The sequence below is a fragment of the Oncorhynchus keta genome, chromosome 1, assembly GCF_023373465.1.
Source record: "Oncorhynchus keta strain PuntledgeMale-10-30-2019 chromosome 1, Oket_V2, whole genome shotgun sequence".
Taxonomy (NCBI): domain Eukaryota; kingdom Metazoa; phylum Chordata; class Actinopteri; order Salmoniformes; family Salmonidae; genus Oncorhynchus; species Oncorhynchus keta.
Genome location: NC_068421.1, coordinates 95,370,154 through 95,387,515, shown reverse-complemented (window position 1 = coordinate 95,387,515; position 17,362 = coordinate 95,370,154). Strand labels below are relative to the sequence as shown.

Here is a 17,362-nt window from a genome sequence, read left to right as displayed (position 1 = left end):
GTGGTCTAAGGCACTCCATCTCAGTCCTAGAGGCGTCACTACAGACCCTGGTTCAGTGGTCTAAGGCACTCCATCTCAGTCCTAGAGGAGTCACTACAGACCCTGGTTCAGTGGTCTAAGGCACTCCATCTCAGTCCTAGAGGCGTCACTACAGACCCTGGTTCAGTGGTCTAAGGCACTCCATCTCAGTCCTAGAGGCGTCACTACAGACCCTGGTTCAGTGGTCTAAGGCACTCCATCTCAGTCCTAGAGGCGTCACTACAGACCCTGGTTCAGTGGTCTAAGGCACTCCATCTCAGTCCTAGAGGCGTCACTACAGACCCTGGTTCAGTGGTCTAAGGCACTCCATCTCAGTCCTAGAGGCGTCACTACAGACCCTGGTTCAGTGGTCTAAGGCACTACATCTCAGTCCTAGAGGCGTCACTACAGACCCTGGTTCCATTCCAGGCTGAATGACAACTGGCCGTGAATGGGAGTCCCATAGGGCGGCGCAGAATTGGCCCAGCGTCGTCTGGGTTAGGGTTCGGCCCCTGGGTAGGCCATCATTGTAAATAAGAGTTTGTTCTTAACTGACTTGCCTGGTTAAATTTTTAAAAAACAATCACCTTACTGTTGATTGGTTTCAATGAAACTGGAAAACAAAAATAGCTTCTTAGTAAAGAGCAATTTCTCAATCGAGAACTTTGCTAGGACTGCCTGTGAGTGGTCTGAATGGGGAGAGGAAAACTGAAAACGAGTTGTTATTGGCAGAGAGGTTTGGAACTCTCTTTCTTATTGGTCTGTTAGCTAATTTACCACTTGCTGATGTCACCAGGCAGGTCAAAACGCCATCCCACCAAAACAGGCTGATATAAACAGTTCTTACACTAAAAGGGCATTATCATAATTTTCACCATTTTACAGTATTATTCCAATCTCATAGTGTGGAAATATATATATATATAAAACACAGGAACATCCTGTTTTTGACTGCACGGGGCCTTTACAACTGCAAAGTTCTCTCTGCCTTATGGCAAAATGTGTAGAATTGCAGAAAATTAACTTTTTAAAAAATGGCAAAATTGTATCTATGATGCCAAGAATCTTTTCAAATGTTTTCCCCGGGCCCGAGACTTGGTTCGTCCAGCCATGAACTGCAGACGTAGGAAAAGTAACAGTAGGCTATTTTTATATTGTTTATCTCACAACTCAAGTGTGTTCTGATTACGAGGGGGTCCCTGATGAATTTGCGATCACGAAAGGGGTCCCCAAAGCGTTTCAGAACCCCTGATATAGTCAACTCCACAACAATGGGAACATCCACGTCTTCACAGTACACATAAAACAAAATGACTTGAGAATACCGTTTCCTTGGAGTAGTTTTACTAGAATAACAGAGAAGCCATGTACAATAGCTGCATTGTCAGGCCCAGTGTCTGATCGTAACATCTGAAAAAGAAGCACAACATGTTTTTTGATGAAGTACAAAACCACAAAATGTGCAACGACGAAAACAGACAAAGTAAAACACTTTCATATTCAACTTCTTATCATTTGAACAGAAATCAGTTCCTGACATTGTAGTTACACGACAAGCACAATACTTCCTTCTAAAACCAAAACGCATAATGTACGGTCATCAATCACACCATGAAACATTACCCACTATGCTCGTCAGCCATTTCAAAACAGTACCCACTATGCTCGTCAGCCATTTCAAAACATTACCCACTATGCTCGTCAGCCATTTCAAAACAGTACCCACTATGCTCGTCAGCCATTTCAAAACATTACCCACTATGCTCGTCAGCCATTTCAAAACATTACCCACTATGTTAGTCAGCCATTTCAAAACATTACCCACTATGCTAGTCAGCCATTTCAAAACATTACCCACTATGCTCGTCAGCCATTTCAAAACATTACCCACTATGCTCGTCAGCCATTTCAAAACATTACCCACTATGTTAGTCAGCCATTTCAATACATTACCCACTATGCTCGTCAGCCATTTCAATACATTACCCACAATGCTCGTCAGCCATTTCAAAACATTACCCACTATGCTAGTCAGCCATTTCAAAACATTACCCACTATGCTAGTCAGCCATTTCAAAACATTACCCACTATGTTAGTCAGCCATTTCAATACATTACCCACTATGCTAGTCAGCCATTTCAATACATTACCCACAATGCTCGTCAGCCATTTCAATACATTACCCACTATGCTAGTCAGCCATTTCAAAACATTACCCACTATGCTAGTCAGCCATTTCAATACATTACCCACAATGCTCGTCAGCCATTTCAATACATTACCCACTATGCTAGTCAGCCATTTCAAAACATTACCCACTATGTTAGTCAGCCATTTCAAAACATTACCCACTATGCTCGTCAGCCATTTCAAAACATTACCCACAATGCTCGTCAGCCATTTCAAAACATTACCCACTATGCTAGTCAGCCATTTCAAAACATTACCCACTATGCTCGTCAGCCATTTCAAAACATTACCCACTATGCTCGTCAGCCATTTCAAAACATTACCCACTATGCTAGTCAGCCATTTCAAAACATTACCCACTATGTTAGTCAGCCATTTCAAAACATTACCCACTATGCTCGTCAGCCATTTCAAAACATTACCCACAATGCTCGTCAGCCATTTCAAAACATTACCCACTATGCTAGTCAGCCATTTCAAAACATTACCCACTATGCTCGTCAGCCATTTCAAAACATTACCCACTATGCTCGTCAGCCATTTCAAAACATCTCTGCATGTAAAACTCATTCATTATCAAATAAATATCTGAAAATAATAAACACTCCGCCAATATTTTCATCATCGTTAAAGTTCTGCACATACAGTACAATTAAGTCTGTTGATGGTGCCCCATCTTCCAATATAAGAAATATAAAAAATATTGAAACAAAAATGGGCATTGTTTATCACACAGGTAAGACAATATAAATGCTGAAAATGGAAACAGAACAGGAAGTTGTAAATAAATATAGCATATTTTAAAGATGAGTCATAAAGATTTGATTTCTGCCAGTAGTTGTGAAAGTAACGCCCCAAAGCGAGACATTGTTGAACAAAGCCATCCACTACATACGATGTGTTACAGACTAGTTTCCCCCCCCCATTTCATATGATGATGTTACCAATTCGTACAACACGTTTGAAGTTTGTAAGTGCTTAAGGTTCCGTTCAACCTCTGCTTTTTTATTTTTTGACAAGAAGTAACTTGAACTGAATGATACCAAAATCAACTGTAAAATAGGAAAACCGATAGACCTGAGCTCTGTAAAAAAAGTCAAAACAAAAAAAGAAGGGTCCCTTCAGGCAGTGTTGTCTTCCAAATGGCATCCTATTCCCTACGTAGTGCACTACTTTTGTTCAGGACACATAGGGCTCTAGTCAAAAGTAGTGCACTACGTAGGGTATAGGGTTCCATAGGGCTCTAGTCAAAAGTAGTGCACTACGTAGGGTATAGGGTTCCATAGGGCTCTAGTCAAAAGTAGTGCACTATATAGGGAATAGGGTTCCATAGGGCTCTGGTCTAAAGTAGTGCACTACGTAGGGTATAGGGTTCCATAGTGCTCTGGTCTAAAGTAGTGCACTACGTAGGGAATAGGATTCCATAGTGCTCTGGTCAATAGTAGTGCACTATATAGGGTTCCATAGGGCTCTAGTCAATAGTAGTGCACTATATAGGGTTCCATAGGGCTCTAGTCAATAGTAGTGCACTATATAGGGTTCCATAGGGCTCTAGTCAATAGTAGTGCACTATATAGGGTTCCATAGTGCTCTAGTCAATAGTAGTGCACTATATAGGGAATAGGGTGCCATTTGGAAGACAGAGTGTTGAGTCTTCTTCAGTGAGAACATATTCCTAGAGGGATTCCCTCCAGACAGTGAGCTCTGACTGAAGCAACAGGAGAGTTCTAGTTATGTTGTCCACCCAGCTTCAGTGCTCAGACAGAGATAAGAGGGTGTGGGGTGAGTAGCTGTCATAGTACCAACAGTTCCACCTCTCGCTCCCAGCAGCTCTTCCACCCTGTCCTCCCGTTCGGGCAGGGCAGAGGTGGGTCGTGTTCATTAGGCACGTAAGCAGCAACAACAACGAAAAACACACAAAACAGGGAGGGACTACCCCCTTGACTTATCCACTGAGAAACGTTTACATTTTCTTCTTCCGTTGCAAAAAGGTTTTAAAACACATGGCATGCTGTAACGAACAGATCCACGACGTTGGTGACGGAACAGGAAGTCCAGGCTAGGCCCGATCCTTACGTTTCAGTTTGTTAGACTTTTTGACAGCTCCGTTCTGGTTGAGCAGCTTCAGGACCTTGTCTTTGTGGTCCAGAACCTTCATCATAGTGTCCCGGGCCTCTGTAACCTGGTCCATCACTAGCTTACAACGCTGTATGTTACCCTGCACACAGAACCAACATTTAGTTAGACCTACATGACAACACTGTAGTCAGTATCACAAGTATCACACTATTGAGTATAAAAACAAATTAATGCACTGAAATTGTCTGGACTCCCCCACCCCCAACTGTGACTGTGACTAAATAAACTTGTGAAACTTTTGTGTAACATGTGAGCAAAAGGATTTCCTTTCGAAGGACAATAAATGTCATCAAGTGCTCAACCGATCAATCAATCGCTTAATCAATCAATCCACGTACCTGTATGAGTTAACCTATAATGATGACGTGGTTAAGGAAGAGTGTTTTGAATACTGATGTTAACCTTTCTGGTTAGAACCTTTTTCGGCAAGACAGATCTTCCAAAGGTGGTGGAGTGGCAAGTCTTTACCTTCAGTGCTCGGTTGTCTCCACCAAGTCTGTCCCCAAATAATTTGATTTGTTGGTTTTAAGCATTAAACTTTCAAATAGCTCTTTGTTGACCTGTTGTTGGGTGCTATCGTCCTCCATCAGCACAGACCTGTACCCTACCTGCCCTAAGCTCTCTCCTGTCCCCTACCTGCCCTAAGCTCTCTCCTGTCCCCTACCTGCCCTAAGCTCTCTCCTGTCCCCTACCTGCCCTAAGCTCTCTCCTGTCCCCTACCTGCCCTGAGCTCTCTCCTGTCCCCTACCTGCCCTAAGCTCTCTCCTGTCCCCTACCTGCCCTAAGCTCTCTCCTGTCCCCTACCTGCCCTAAGCTTTCTCCTGTCCCCTACTTGCCCTAAGCTCTCTCCTGTCCCCTACTTGCCCTAAGCTCTCTCCTGTCCCCTACCTGCCCTAAGCTCTCTCCTGTCCCCTACCTGCCCTGAGCTCTCTCCTGTCCCCTACCTGCCCTAAGCTCTCTCCTGTCCCCTACCTGCCCTAAGCTCTCTCCTGTACCCTACCTGCCCTAAACTCTCTCCTGTCCCCTACCTGCCCTAAACTCTCTCCTGTCCCCTACCTGCCCTAAGCTCTCTCCTGTACCCTACCTGCCCTAAACTCTCTCCTGTCCCCTACCTGCCCTAAACTCTCTCCTGTCCCCTCCCTGCCCTAAGCTCTCTCCTGTCCCCTACTTGCCCTAAGCTCTCTCCTGTCCCCTACTTGCCCTAAGCTCTCTCCTGTCCCCTACCTGCCCTAAGCTCTCTCCTGTCCCCTACCTGCCCTAAACTCTCTCCTGTCCCCTACCTGCCCTAAACTCTCTCCTGTCCCCTACCTGCCCTAAGCTCTCTCCTGTCCCCTACTTGCCCTAAGCTCTCTCCTGTCCCCTACCTGCCCTAAGCTCTCTCCTGTCCCCTACCTGCCCTAAGCTCTCTCCTGTCCCCTACCTGCCCTAAACTCTCTCCTGTCCCCTACCTGCCCTAAGCTCTCCTGTCCCCTACCTGCCCTAAGCTCTCTCCTGTACCCTACCTGCCCTAAGCTCTCTCCTGTCCCCTACCTGCCCTAAGCTCTCTCCTGTCCCCTACTTGCCCTGAGCTCTCTCCTGTCCCCTACCTGCCCTAAGCTCTCTCCTGTCCCCTACCTGCCCTAAGCTCTCTCCTGTCCCCTACTTGCCCTGAGCTCTCTCCTGTCCCCTACCTGCCCTAAGCTCTCTCCTGTCCCCTACCTGCCCTAAGCTCTCTCCTGTCCCCTACCTGCCCTAAGCTCTCTCCTGTCCCCTACCTGCCCTAAGCTCTCTCCTGTCCCCTACCTGCCCTAAGCTCTCTCCTGTCCCCTACCTGCCCTAAGCTCTCTCCTGTCCCCTACCTGCCCTGAGCTCTCTCCTGTCCCCTACCTGCCCTAAGCTCTCTCCTGTCCCCTACCTGCCCTAAGCTCTCTCCTGTCCCCTACCTGCCCTGAGCTCTCTCCTGTCCCCTACCTGCCCTAAGCTCTCTCCTGTCCCCTACCTGCCCTAAGCTCTCTCCTGTCCCCTACCTGCCCTAAGCTCTCTCCTGTCCCCTACCTGCCCTAAGCTCTCTCCTGTCCCCTACCTGCCCTAAACTCTCTCCTGTCCCCTACCTGCCCTAAGCTCTCTCCTGTCCCCTACCTGCCCTAAGCTCTCTCCTGTCCCCTACCTGCCCTAAGCTCTCTCCTGTCCCCTACCTGCCCTAAGCTCTCTCCTGTCCCCTACCTGTCCTAAACTCTCTCCTGTCCCCTACCTGCCCTAAGCTCTCTCCTGTCCCCTACCTGCCCTAAGCTCTCTCCTGTCCCCTACCTGCCCTAAGCTCTCTCCTGTCCCCTACCTGCCCTAAGCTCTCTCCTGTCCCCTACTTGCCCTAAACTCTCTCCTGTCCCCTACCTGCCCTAAGCTCTCTCCTGTCCCCTACCTGCCCTAAGCTCTCTCCTGTCCCCTACCTGCCCTAAACTCTCTCCTGTCCCCTACTTGCCCTGAGCTCTCTCCTGTCCCCTACCTGCCCTAAGCTCTCTCCTGTCCCCTACCTGCCCTAAACTCTCTCCTGTCCCCTACCTGCCCTAAGCTCTCTCCTGTCCCCTACCTGCCCTAAGCTCTCTCCTGTCCCCTACCTGCCCTAAGCTCTCTCCTGTCCCCTACCTGCCCTAAACTCTCTCCTGTCCCCTACTTGCCCTGAGCTCTCTCCTGTCCCCTACCTGCCCTAAGCTCTCTCCTGTCCCCTACCTGCCCTAAACTCTCTCCTGTCCCCTACCTGCCCTAAGCTCTCTCCTGTCCCCTACCTGCCCTAAGCTCTCTCCTGTCCCCTACCTGCCCTAAACTCTCTCCTGTCCCCTACTTGCCCTGAGCTCTCTCCTGTCCCCTACCTGCCCTAAGCTCTCTCCTGTCCCCTACCTGCCCTAAACTCTCTCCTGTCCCCTACCTGCCCTAAGCTCTCTCCTGTCCCCTACCTGCCCTAAACTCTCTCCTGTCCCCTACTTGCCCTGAGCTCTCTCCTGTCCCCTACCTGCCCTAAGCTCTCTCCTGTCCCCTACCTGCCCTAAACTCTCTCCTGTCCCCTACCTGCCCTGAGCTCTCTCCTGTCCCCTACCTGCCCTGAGCTCTCTCCTGTCCCCTACCTGCCCTAAGCTCTCTCCTGTCCCCTACCTGCCCTAAGCTCTCTCCTGTCCCCTACTTGCCCTAAACTCTCTCCTGTCCCCTACCTGCCCTAAGCTCTCTCCTGTCCCCTACCTGCCCTAAGCTCTCTCCTGTCCCCTACTTGCCCTAAACTCTCTCCTGTCCCCTACCTGCCCTAAGCTCTCTCCTGTCCCCTACTTGCCCTAAACTCTCTCCTGTCCCCTACCTGCCCTAAGCTCTCTCCTGTCCCCTACCTGCCCTAAGCTCTCTCCTGTCCCCTACTTGCCCTAAACTCTCTCCTGTCCCCTACCTGCCCTAAGCTCTCTCCTGTCCCCTACCTGCCCTAAGCTCTCTCCTGTCCCCTACCTGCCCTAAACTCTCTCCTGTCCCCTACTTGCCCTGAGCTCTCTCCTGTCCCCTACCTGCCCTAAGCTCTCTCCTGTCCCCTACCTGCCCTAAACTCTCTCCTGTCCCCTACCTGCCCTAAGCTCTCTCCTGTCCCCTACCTGCCCTAAGCTCTCTCCTGTCCCCTACCTGCCCTAAACTCTCTCCTGTCCCCTACTTGCCCTGAGCTCTCTCCTGTCCCCTACCTGCCCTAAGCTCTCTCCTGTCCCCTACCTGCCCTAAACTCTCTCCTGTCCCCTACCTGCCCTAAGCTCTCTCCTGTCCCCTACCTGCCCTAAACTCTCTCCTGTCCCCTACTTGCCCTGAGCTCTCTCCTGTCCCCTACCTGCCCTAAGCTCTCTCCTGTCCCCTAACTGCCCTAAACTCTCTCCTGTCCCCTACTTGCCCTGAGCTCTCTCCTGTCCCCTACCTGCCCTAAGCTCTCTCCTGTCCCCTACCTGCCCTAAGCTCTCTTCTGTCCCCTACCTGCCCTAAGCTCTCTCCTGTACCCTACCTGCCCTAAGCTCTCTCCTGTACCCTACCTGCCCTAAGCTCTCTCCTGTCCCCTACCTGCCCTAAGCTTTCTCCTGGCCCCTTTCACTAAGTCTGAATTTGTCCTGCTTAGGTGACCTAAACTGGGACAGGCTTAAACCACCTGACCAAGTCCTAAAGCAATGGGACTCCCTAAATCTTTCGCAGATTATTACCAATCCCACGAGGTATGACTCCAAACACCCAGAAAAGGCTAAACCCCCTTGTTGTTGTCCTCACAAATAATCCTGATAGGTATCAGAGTCTAAGTCCTTCATGACCTGGCCTCGGTAAATTGGTATAGAATAAGCTTGATCCCCTCTGTCGAAGACGCTTGGACCTTTTATTTCGATTGTTAACAAACACACCCCCATAAAGAAAATTATAATTTTTCCACCTCGAGAATTGCATTTGGCGAAAGGCTCGGAACACGCATACTCAGGCTGACTGGTTCTCGTTTAGGCAAATGAGAAATAAGTTCACTCAGGCTATCCGGAAGGCCAACGTTAGTTACTTTCTCTCTCTGTGGGTCTCATCTCAAGAAGTTCTGGAAAACAGGTAAAGACCTGGAGAATAAACCCTCCTCCTCACAGCTGCTCATGTCCCTTAATGTTGATGATGTGGTTGTTACTGACAAGGACCACATGTCCCTTAATGTTGATGATGTGGTTGTTACTGACAAGGACCACATGTCCCTTAATGTTGATGATGTAGTTGTTACTGACAAGGACCACATGTCCCTTAATGTTGATGATGTGGTTGTTACTGACAAGGACCACATGTCCCTTAATGTTGATGATGTAGTTGTTACTGACAAGGACCACATGTCCCTTAATGTTGATGATGTGGTTGTTACTGACAAGGACCACATGTCCCTTAATGTTGATGATGTAGTTGTTACTGACAAGGACCACATGTCCCTTAATGTTGATGATGTGGTTGTTACTGACAAGGACCACATGTCCCTTAATGTTGATGATGTGGTTGTTACTGACAAGGACCACATGTCCCTTAATGTTGATGATGTGGTTGTTACTGACAAGGACCACATGTCCCTTAATGTTGATGATGTGGTTGTTACTGACAAGGAGCACATGTCCTTAATGTTGATGATGTGGTTGTTACTGACAAGGACCACATGTCCCTTAATGTTAATGATGTGGTTGTTACTGACAAGGACCACATGTCCCTTAATGTTGATGATGTGGTTGTTACTGACAAGGAGCACATGTCCCTTAATGTTGATGATGTGGTTGTTACTGACAAGGACCACATGTCCCTTAATGTTAATGATGTGGTTGTTACTGACAAGGACCACATGTCCCTTAATGTTGATGATGTGGTTGTTACTGACAAGGACCACATGTCCCTTAATGTTGATGATGTGGTTGTTACTGACAAGGACCACATGTCCCTTAATGTTGATGATGTGGTTGTTACTGACAAGGAGCACATGTCCCTTAATGTTGATGATGTGGTTGTTACTGACAAGGACCACATGTCCCTTAATGTTAATGATGTGGTTGTTACTGACAAGGACCACATGTCCCTTAATGTTGATGATGTGGTTGTTACTGACAAGGACCACATGTCCCTTAATGTTGATGATGTGGTTGTTACTGACAAGGACCACATGTCCCTTAATGTTGATGATGTGGTTGTTACTGACAAGGACCACATGTCCCTTAATGTTGATGATGTGGTTGTTACTGACAAGAAGCACATCGCTGAGCTCTTTAAATCACCACTTCATTAAGTCAGTATTCCTATTTGACTCAGCCACGCCTCCTTGCCATTTCCTCATCTCCCACCCTTTCTAATGTGACTATCCCATAACTTTTGAGATATTTTGTAGCGACGTTGCCTAAATTGGAAGCTGTGTTTTTCTGGATCAAACGCGCCAAATAAATGGACATTTTGGATAAATATCGACAGAATTAATCGAACAAAAGGACCATTTGTGATGTTTCTGGGACATATTGGAGTGCCAACAAAAGAAGCTCGTCAAAGGTAAGGCATGATTTATATTTTATTTTCTGCGTTTTGTGTCGCACCTGCAGAGTTGAAATATGCTACTCTCTCATTGTTTACTGTTGTGCTATCATCAGATAATAGCATCTTACGCTTTCGCCCGAAAAGCCTTTTTGAAATCTGACATGTTGGCTGGATTCACAACGAGTGTAGCTTTAATTTGCTATCTTGCATGTGTAATTTAATGAAAGGTAGATTTTTATAGAAATGTATTTGAATTTGGCGCTCTGCATTTTCCCTGGCTATTGGCCATGTGGGACGCAAGCGTCCCGCCTACCCGAGAGAGGTTAAAAGAGAAAATCAAGCTGATCCTAACTGTTATAGGCCAATTTCTATTTTGCTCTGTTTATCAAAAGTGATGGAAAAACTTGTCAATAATCAACTGACTGGTTTTCTTGATGTCTATAGTATTCTCTCTGGTATGCAATCTGGTTTCTTCTCAGGTTTCTTCCCTGCAATCTTAAAAAGGTCCTCAATGATGTCACCATTGCCCTTGATGCTGCTATTTGGCCAAAGCTTTTGATACGGTAGACCATTCCATTCTTGTGGGCCGGCTAAGGAGTATTGGTATCTCTGAGGGGTCTTTGGCCTGGTTTGCTAACTACCTCTCTCAAAGAGTGCAGTGTATAAAGTCAGAACATCTGCTGTTTCAGCCACTGCCTGTCACCAAGGGAGTGCCCCAAGGCTCGATCCTAAGTCCCACACTCTCCTCAATTTACATCAACAACATAGCTCAGGCAGTAGGAAGCTCTCTCATCCATTTATATGCATACAGATGATACAGTCTTATACTCGGCTGGCCCTTCCCCGGATTTAAACTCTGTACAACAAGCTTTCTCTGCCCTTAACCTTGTTCTGAACACCTACAAAACAAAGATCATGTGGTTTGGTAAGAAGAATGCCCCTCTTCCCACAGGTGTGATTACCACCTCGGAGGGTTTAGAGCTTGAGGTAGTCACCTCATACAAGTACTTGGGAGTACGGCTAGACGGTACACTGCAACACTACAATTCTCTCAGCACATATCAAAGCTGCAGGCTAAGGTTAAATCTAGACTTGGTTTCCTCTATCATAATCACTCCTCTTTCACCCCAGCTGCCAAACTAACCCTGATTCAGATGACCATCCTACCCATGCTAGATTACGGAGAAGTAATTTATAGATCGGCAGGGAAGTGTGCTCTCATTCGGCCATCAGATTGGCCACCAATGCTCCTTATAGGACACATCACTGCACTCTATACTCCTCTGTAAACTGGTCATCTCTGTATACCCGTCACGAGACCCACTGGTTGATGCTCATTTATAAAACCCTCTTAGGCCTCACTCCCCCCTATCTGAGATATCTACTGCAGCCCTCATCCTCCACATACAACACCCGTTCTGCCAGACACATTCTGTTAAAGGTCCCCAAAGCGCAAACATCCCTGGGTCGCTCCTCTTTTCAGTTCGCTGCAGCTAGCGACTGGAACAATCTGCAACAATCATTCAAACTAGACAGTTTTATCTCAAGCTCTTCATTCAAAGACTCAATCATGGACACTGTTACTGAGCGCTGTGGCTGCTTTGTGTGATGTATTGTTGTCTCTACCTTCTTGCCCTTTGTGCTGTTGTCTGTGCCCAATAATGTTTGTACCATGCTGTGTTGCTACCATGCTGTGTTGCCATGTGTTGCTGCCTTGCTATGTTGTTGTCTTATAGGTCTCTCTTTATGTAGTGTTGTCTCTCTTGTCACGATGTGTGTTTTGACCTTCATTTTTATTTTTTAATTCAAGCCCTCGTCCCCGCAAGACGCCCTTTGCCTTTTGATAGGCCGTCATTGTAAATAAGAATTTGTTCTTGACTAAATAAAGTTTAAATAAAAAATCAATTAAAATTGTTGTATATGTACTGTTTACTTTCCCCACAAACCTGTATGAGTTCGTTAATGCGGTGCAGCTCGTCGTCGACCCCGGCCCTCTTCTTAGGGATTAGCCCCTCCTGAAGGGAAGTCAGTCTGCTATACACATCATGCTCCAGGTTCGACTAGGGGTCAGAGGTTAGAGGTCAGAGATCAGCCTGGAGGGATGTCAGTCTCCTATATATACATGTAAATGAATTACTTAAAAATCATACAATGTGATTTTCTGGATTTTTGTTTTAGATTCCGTCTCTCACAGTTGAAGTGTACCTATGATAAAAATTACAGACCTCTACATGCTTTGTAAGTAGGAAAACCTGCAAAATCGGCAGTGTATCAAATACTTGTTCTACCCACTATATATATATATATACACACACACACACACACACACACACACACACACACTGAACAAAAATATAAACGCAACATGTAAAGTGTTGGTCCCATGTTTCATGAGCCGGAAAAAAAATCCCAGAAATGTTCCGTACGCACAAAAAGCTAATCTCTCTAAAATGTTCCGTACGCACAAAAAGCTCATCTCTCTAAAATGTTCCGTACGCACAAAAAGCTCATCTCTCTAAAATGTTCCGTACGCACAAAAAGCTCATCTCTCTAAAATGTTGTGCACACATTTGTTTACATCCCTGTCAGTGGACATTTCTCCTTTGTCAAGATAATCCATCCACATGACAGGTGTTCCATATCAAGAAGCTGATTACACAGCACGATCATTACACAGGTGCACCTTGTGCTGGGAACAATAAAAGGCCACTTTAAAATGTGCAGTTTTGTCACACAACACAATGCTACAGAAGTCTCAAGTTTTGAGGGAGCGTCCAATTGGCATGACGACTGCAGGAATGTCCAAAAAAAATATGTTGCCAGAGAATTGAATGTTCATTTCTCTACCATGAACTGCCTACGTCGTTTTAGGGAATTTGGCAGAAGGTCCAACCAAGCCTCACAACCGCAGACCACGTGTATGGCGTTGTGTGGGCGAGCGGTTTGCTGATGTCAACGTTGTGAACAGAGTGCCCCATGGTAGAGGTGGGGTTATGGTATGGACAGGCATAAATGTAAATGTAATGCATAAGCTACAGACAAACAAATACAATTGCATCAACGGCAATTTAAATGCACAGAATTATTTTTTATTTAACATATATTTAACTAGGCAAGTCAGTTGAGAACAAATTCGTATTTTCAATGACGGCCTAGGAACAGTGGGTTAACTGACTTGTTCAGGGGCAGAACGACAGATTTTTACCTTGTCAGCTCGGGGATTTGAGCTTGCAACCTTTCAGTTATTGGCCCATCGCTCTAACCACTAGGCTACCTGCCGCCCCATGATACACTGTGACAAGATCCTGAGGCAGAGATGCATATCTGTATTCCCAGTCACGTGAAATCCATAGATGAGGACCAGATTAATTTATTTAAAAAATATATATTTTATTGTATAAACTGTAACTCACTCAAATCTTTGAAATTGTTGCATGTTACGTTTATATTTTTGTTCAGTCTACATCATGCTCCAGGTTCGACTAGGGGTCAGAGGTTACAGTTCGGCCTGGAGGGACGTCAGTATGCTATATACATCATGCTCCAGGTTCGACTAGGGGTCAAGGTTACAGATCGGCCTGGAGGGACGTCAGTATGCTATATACATCATGCTCCAGGTTCGACTAGGGGTCAGAGGTTACAGATCGGCCTGGAGGGACGTCAGTATGCTATATACATCATGCTCCAGGTTCGACTAGGGGTCAGAGGTTACAGATCGGCCTGGAGGGACGTCAGTATGCTATATACATCATGCTCCAGGTTCGACTAGGGGTCAAGGTTACAGATCGGCCTGGAGGGACGTCAGTATGCTATATACATCATGCTCCAGGTTCGACTAGGGGTCAGAGGTTACAGATCGGCCTGGAGGGACGTCAGTATGCTATATACATCATGCTCCAGGTTCGACTCGGGGTCAGAGGTTACAGATCGGCCTGGAGGGACGCCAGTATGCTATATACATCATGCTCCAGGTTCGACTAGGGGTCAGAGGTTACAGATCGGCCTGGAGGGACGTCAGTATGCTATATACATCATGCTCCAGTTTCGACTAGGGGTCAGAACAGGGTTAGAGGTCAGGGGTCAGGGCTTAAGGGTTCCAACCAGACATTAAAGGAACATTGACATAAGTACTGCATAATACAAGCTTCAAAATACGAAATACACATTTCACTATTTTTTCACTAATTAAAACATCACTTAAAAATGTCCTCTGCTGGCTGCAAATGAGAACAGAGAGATGTATCGCCAACGGCACTCACCAGCTGCATGAGCTGAGCGACACACAAGTGCATCTTCCATCCCTGAGCTCGCCGTGCTACTCCTCTCTGATTGGCCACTTCCTGTAACGACTCCTTCTCCTCTGTAGGACACATAACAGAAGACATGACCAAGCTGACCCCGTTTTTTAACGAAGGCTTCGTAAACACGACATAACTACATGACCTATGACCATGACCTAACCGCACGTCGTGGTTTAGAAATGTGACATAACCTTGTGCTTTATAAAAGGGTGACATAAGCACGACTTAAATAAAGACCTTATAGATCATATTAAATGGAGGCTTCACAAAGCATTTATAACCCATCATGCATCTTGATAGGGCGCTGAAACGCCAGGACAGAGGGTTCAATTCCCAGGAAAACCCATATATACGTAAAAATGGATTCACACATGACTAAGTCTCTTTGGATAAAACAGTCCACTAAATTGAATATAATTATATTAAAATCTAAAACATTTCTAGGATGGTTAAACTTCTTTCCCTCCTGGGTGAATAGTCCATGTTAATCCTGACCTCAACTTCCCCCCACAATGCTGTGCTGCAGTCGTGCACAGCAACAACAACAACAAGCGCGTTGTTGAGGCCTGTTTTTACTCCATTGAGAGTGACTGGCATTGTGGCCGCCAATGGAACGGGCCAGCAGTACTATTACTCAGAGCCTCATATGAAATGACAAAAATATATACATTCTACTGAGTCTACGGAGTATTCCTTTACAATACTTCTACTGCAGCACACCCTGTAGGCTGCTCTGAGAGGAGTGTACAGAACCCAGATGATTTGGAGCGGTCCTACAGTACCCTGAGACTACTGCACCAGGTATTGAATCAAATCAAATCAAATCAAATTTATTTATATAGCCCTTCGTACATCAGCTGATATCTCAAAGTGCTGTACAGAAACCCAGCCTAAAACCCCAAACAGCAAACAATGCAGGTGTAAAAGCACGGTGGCTAGGAAAAACTCCCTAGAAAGGCCAAAACCTAGGAAGAAACCTAGAGAGGAACCAGGCTATGAGGGTGGCCAGTCCTCTTCTGGCTGTGCCGGGTAGAGATTATAACAGAACATGGCCAAGATGTTCAAATGTTCATAAATGACCAGCATGGTCCAATAATAATAAGGCAGAACAGTTGAAACTGGAGCAGCAGCACAGTGATTTGATTTGATTTGATACCACGCATGGTACCATGCTGGACACCAGGGCTTGATTACAACCTGTTACAATGTTGCCAACATGGCTGATCTTTCAGCAGGGGAGTGGACGTGTTAAAGACCTGACTGGGTCAAGCACCGTGTGGTATAGATAGTTAAAGACCTGACAGGGTCCAGCACCGTGTGGTATAGATAGTTAAAGACCTGACTGGGTCCAGCACCGTGTGGTATAGATAGTTAAAGACCTGACAGGGTCCAGCACCGTGTGGTATAGATAGTTAAAGACCTGACTGGGTCCAGGACCGTGTGGTATAGATAGTTAAAGACCAGACTGGGTCCAGCGCCGTGTGGTATAGATAGTTAAAGACCTGACTGGGTCAAGCACCGTGTGGTATAGATAGTTAAAGACCTGACAGGGTCCAGCACCGTGTGGTATAGATAGTTAAAGACCTGACTGGGTCAAGCACGGTGTGGTATAGATAGTTAAAGACCTGACTGGGTCCAGCACCGTGTGGTATAGATAGTTAAAGACCTGACTGGGTCCAGCACCGTGTGGTATAGATAGTTAAAGACCTGACTGGGTCAAGCACCGTGTGGTATAGATAGTTAAAGACCTGACTGGGTCCAGCACCGTGTGGTATAGATAGTTAAAGACCTGACTGGGTCCAGCACCGTGTGGTGTAGATAGTTAAAGACCTGACTGGGTCAAGCACCGTGTGGTGTAGATAGTTAAAGACCTGACTGGGTCCAGCACCGTGTGGTATAGATAGTTAAAGACCTGACTGGGTCCAGCACCGTGTGGTATAGATAGTTAAAGACCTGACTGGGTCAAGCACCGTGTGGTATAGATAGTTAAAGACCTTACTGGGTCCAGCACCGTGTGGTGTAGATAGTTAAAGACCTGACTGGGTCAAGCACCGTGTGGTGTAGATAGTTAAAGACCTGACTGGGTCCAGCACCGTGTGGTATAGATAGTTAAAGACCTGACTGGGTCCAGCACCGTGTGGTATAGATAGTTAAAGACCTGACTGGGTCCAGCACCGTGTGGTATAGATAGTTAAAGACCTGACTGGGTCCAGCACCGTGTGGTATAGATAGTTAAAGACCTGACTGGGTCAAGCACCGTGTGGTATAGATAGTTAAAGACCTGACTGGGTCCAGCACCGTGTGGTATAGATAGTTAAAGACCTGACTGGGTCCAGCACCGTGTGGTATAGATAGTTAAAGACCTGACTGGGTCCAGCACCGTGTGGTATAGATAGTTAAAGACCTGACTGGGTCAAGCACCGTGTGGTATAGATAGTTAAAGACCTGACTGGGTCAAGCACCGTGTGGTATAGATAGTTAAAGACCTGACTGGGTCCAGCACCGTGTGGTATAGATAGTTAAAGACCTGACTGGGTCCAGCACCGTGTGGTGTAGATAGTTAAAGACCTGACTGGGTCCAGCACCGTGTGGTATAGATAGTTAAAGACCTGACTGGGTCCAGCACCGTGTGGTATAGATAGTTAAAGACCTGACTGGGTCCAGCGCCGTGTGGTATAGATAGTTAAAGACCTGACAGGGTCCAGGT

The 17,362-nt window shown here is 46.6% G+C and overlaps 1 protein-coding gene and 1 long non-coding RNA gene across 2 annotated transcripts in view; both read right to left on the bottom strand.

Moving 5' to 3' along the window:
- Window positions 1-2,543: 2,543 nt before the first annotated feature.
- The window catches only part of LOC118374204 (histone deacetylase complex subunit SAP130-like), a 55,617-nt gene continuing 40,798 nt past the window's right edge, over window positions 2,544-17,362 (bottom strand). The window contains 3 exon segments of the mRNA XM_052467410.1: window positions 2,544-4,427; window positions 12,301-12,414; window positions 14,614-14,714. Coding sequence (XP_052323370.1) covers window positions 4,269-4,427; window positions 12,301-12,414; window positions 14,614-14,714 — 374 coding nt within the window. The 3' untranslated portion in view covers window positions 2,544-4,268.
- Window positions 4,434-9,436, bottom strand: LOC127908648 (uncharacterized). Its single transcript, XR_008067882.1, has 4 exons — window positions 8,399-9,436; window positions 6,131-6,382; window positions 5,209-5,320; window positions 4,434-4,984 (listed from the first exon to the last, which is right to left on the bottom strand). It is a non-coding gene; the product is annotated as an uncharacterized LOC127908648 (long non-coding RNA).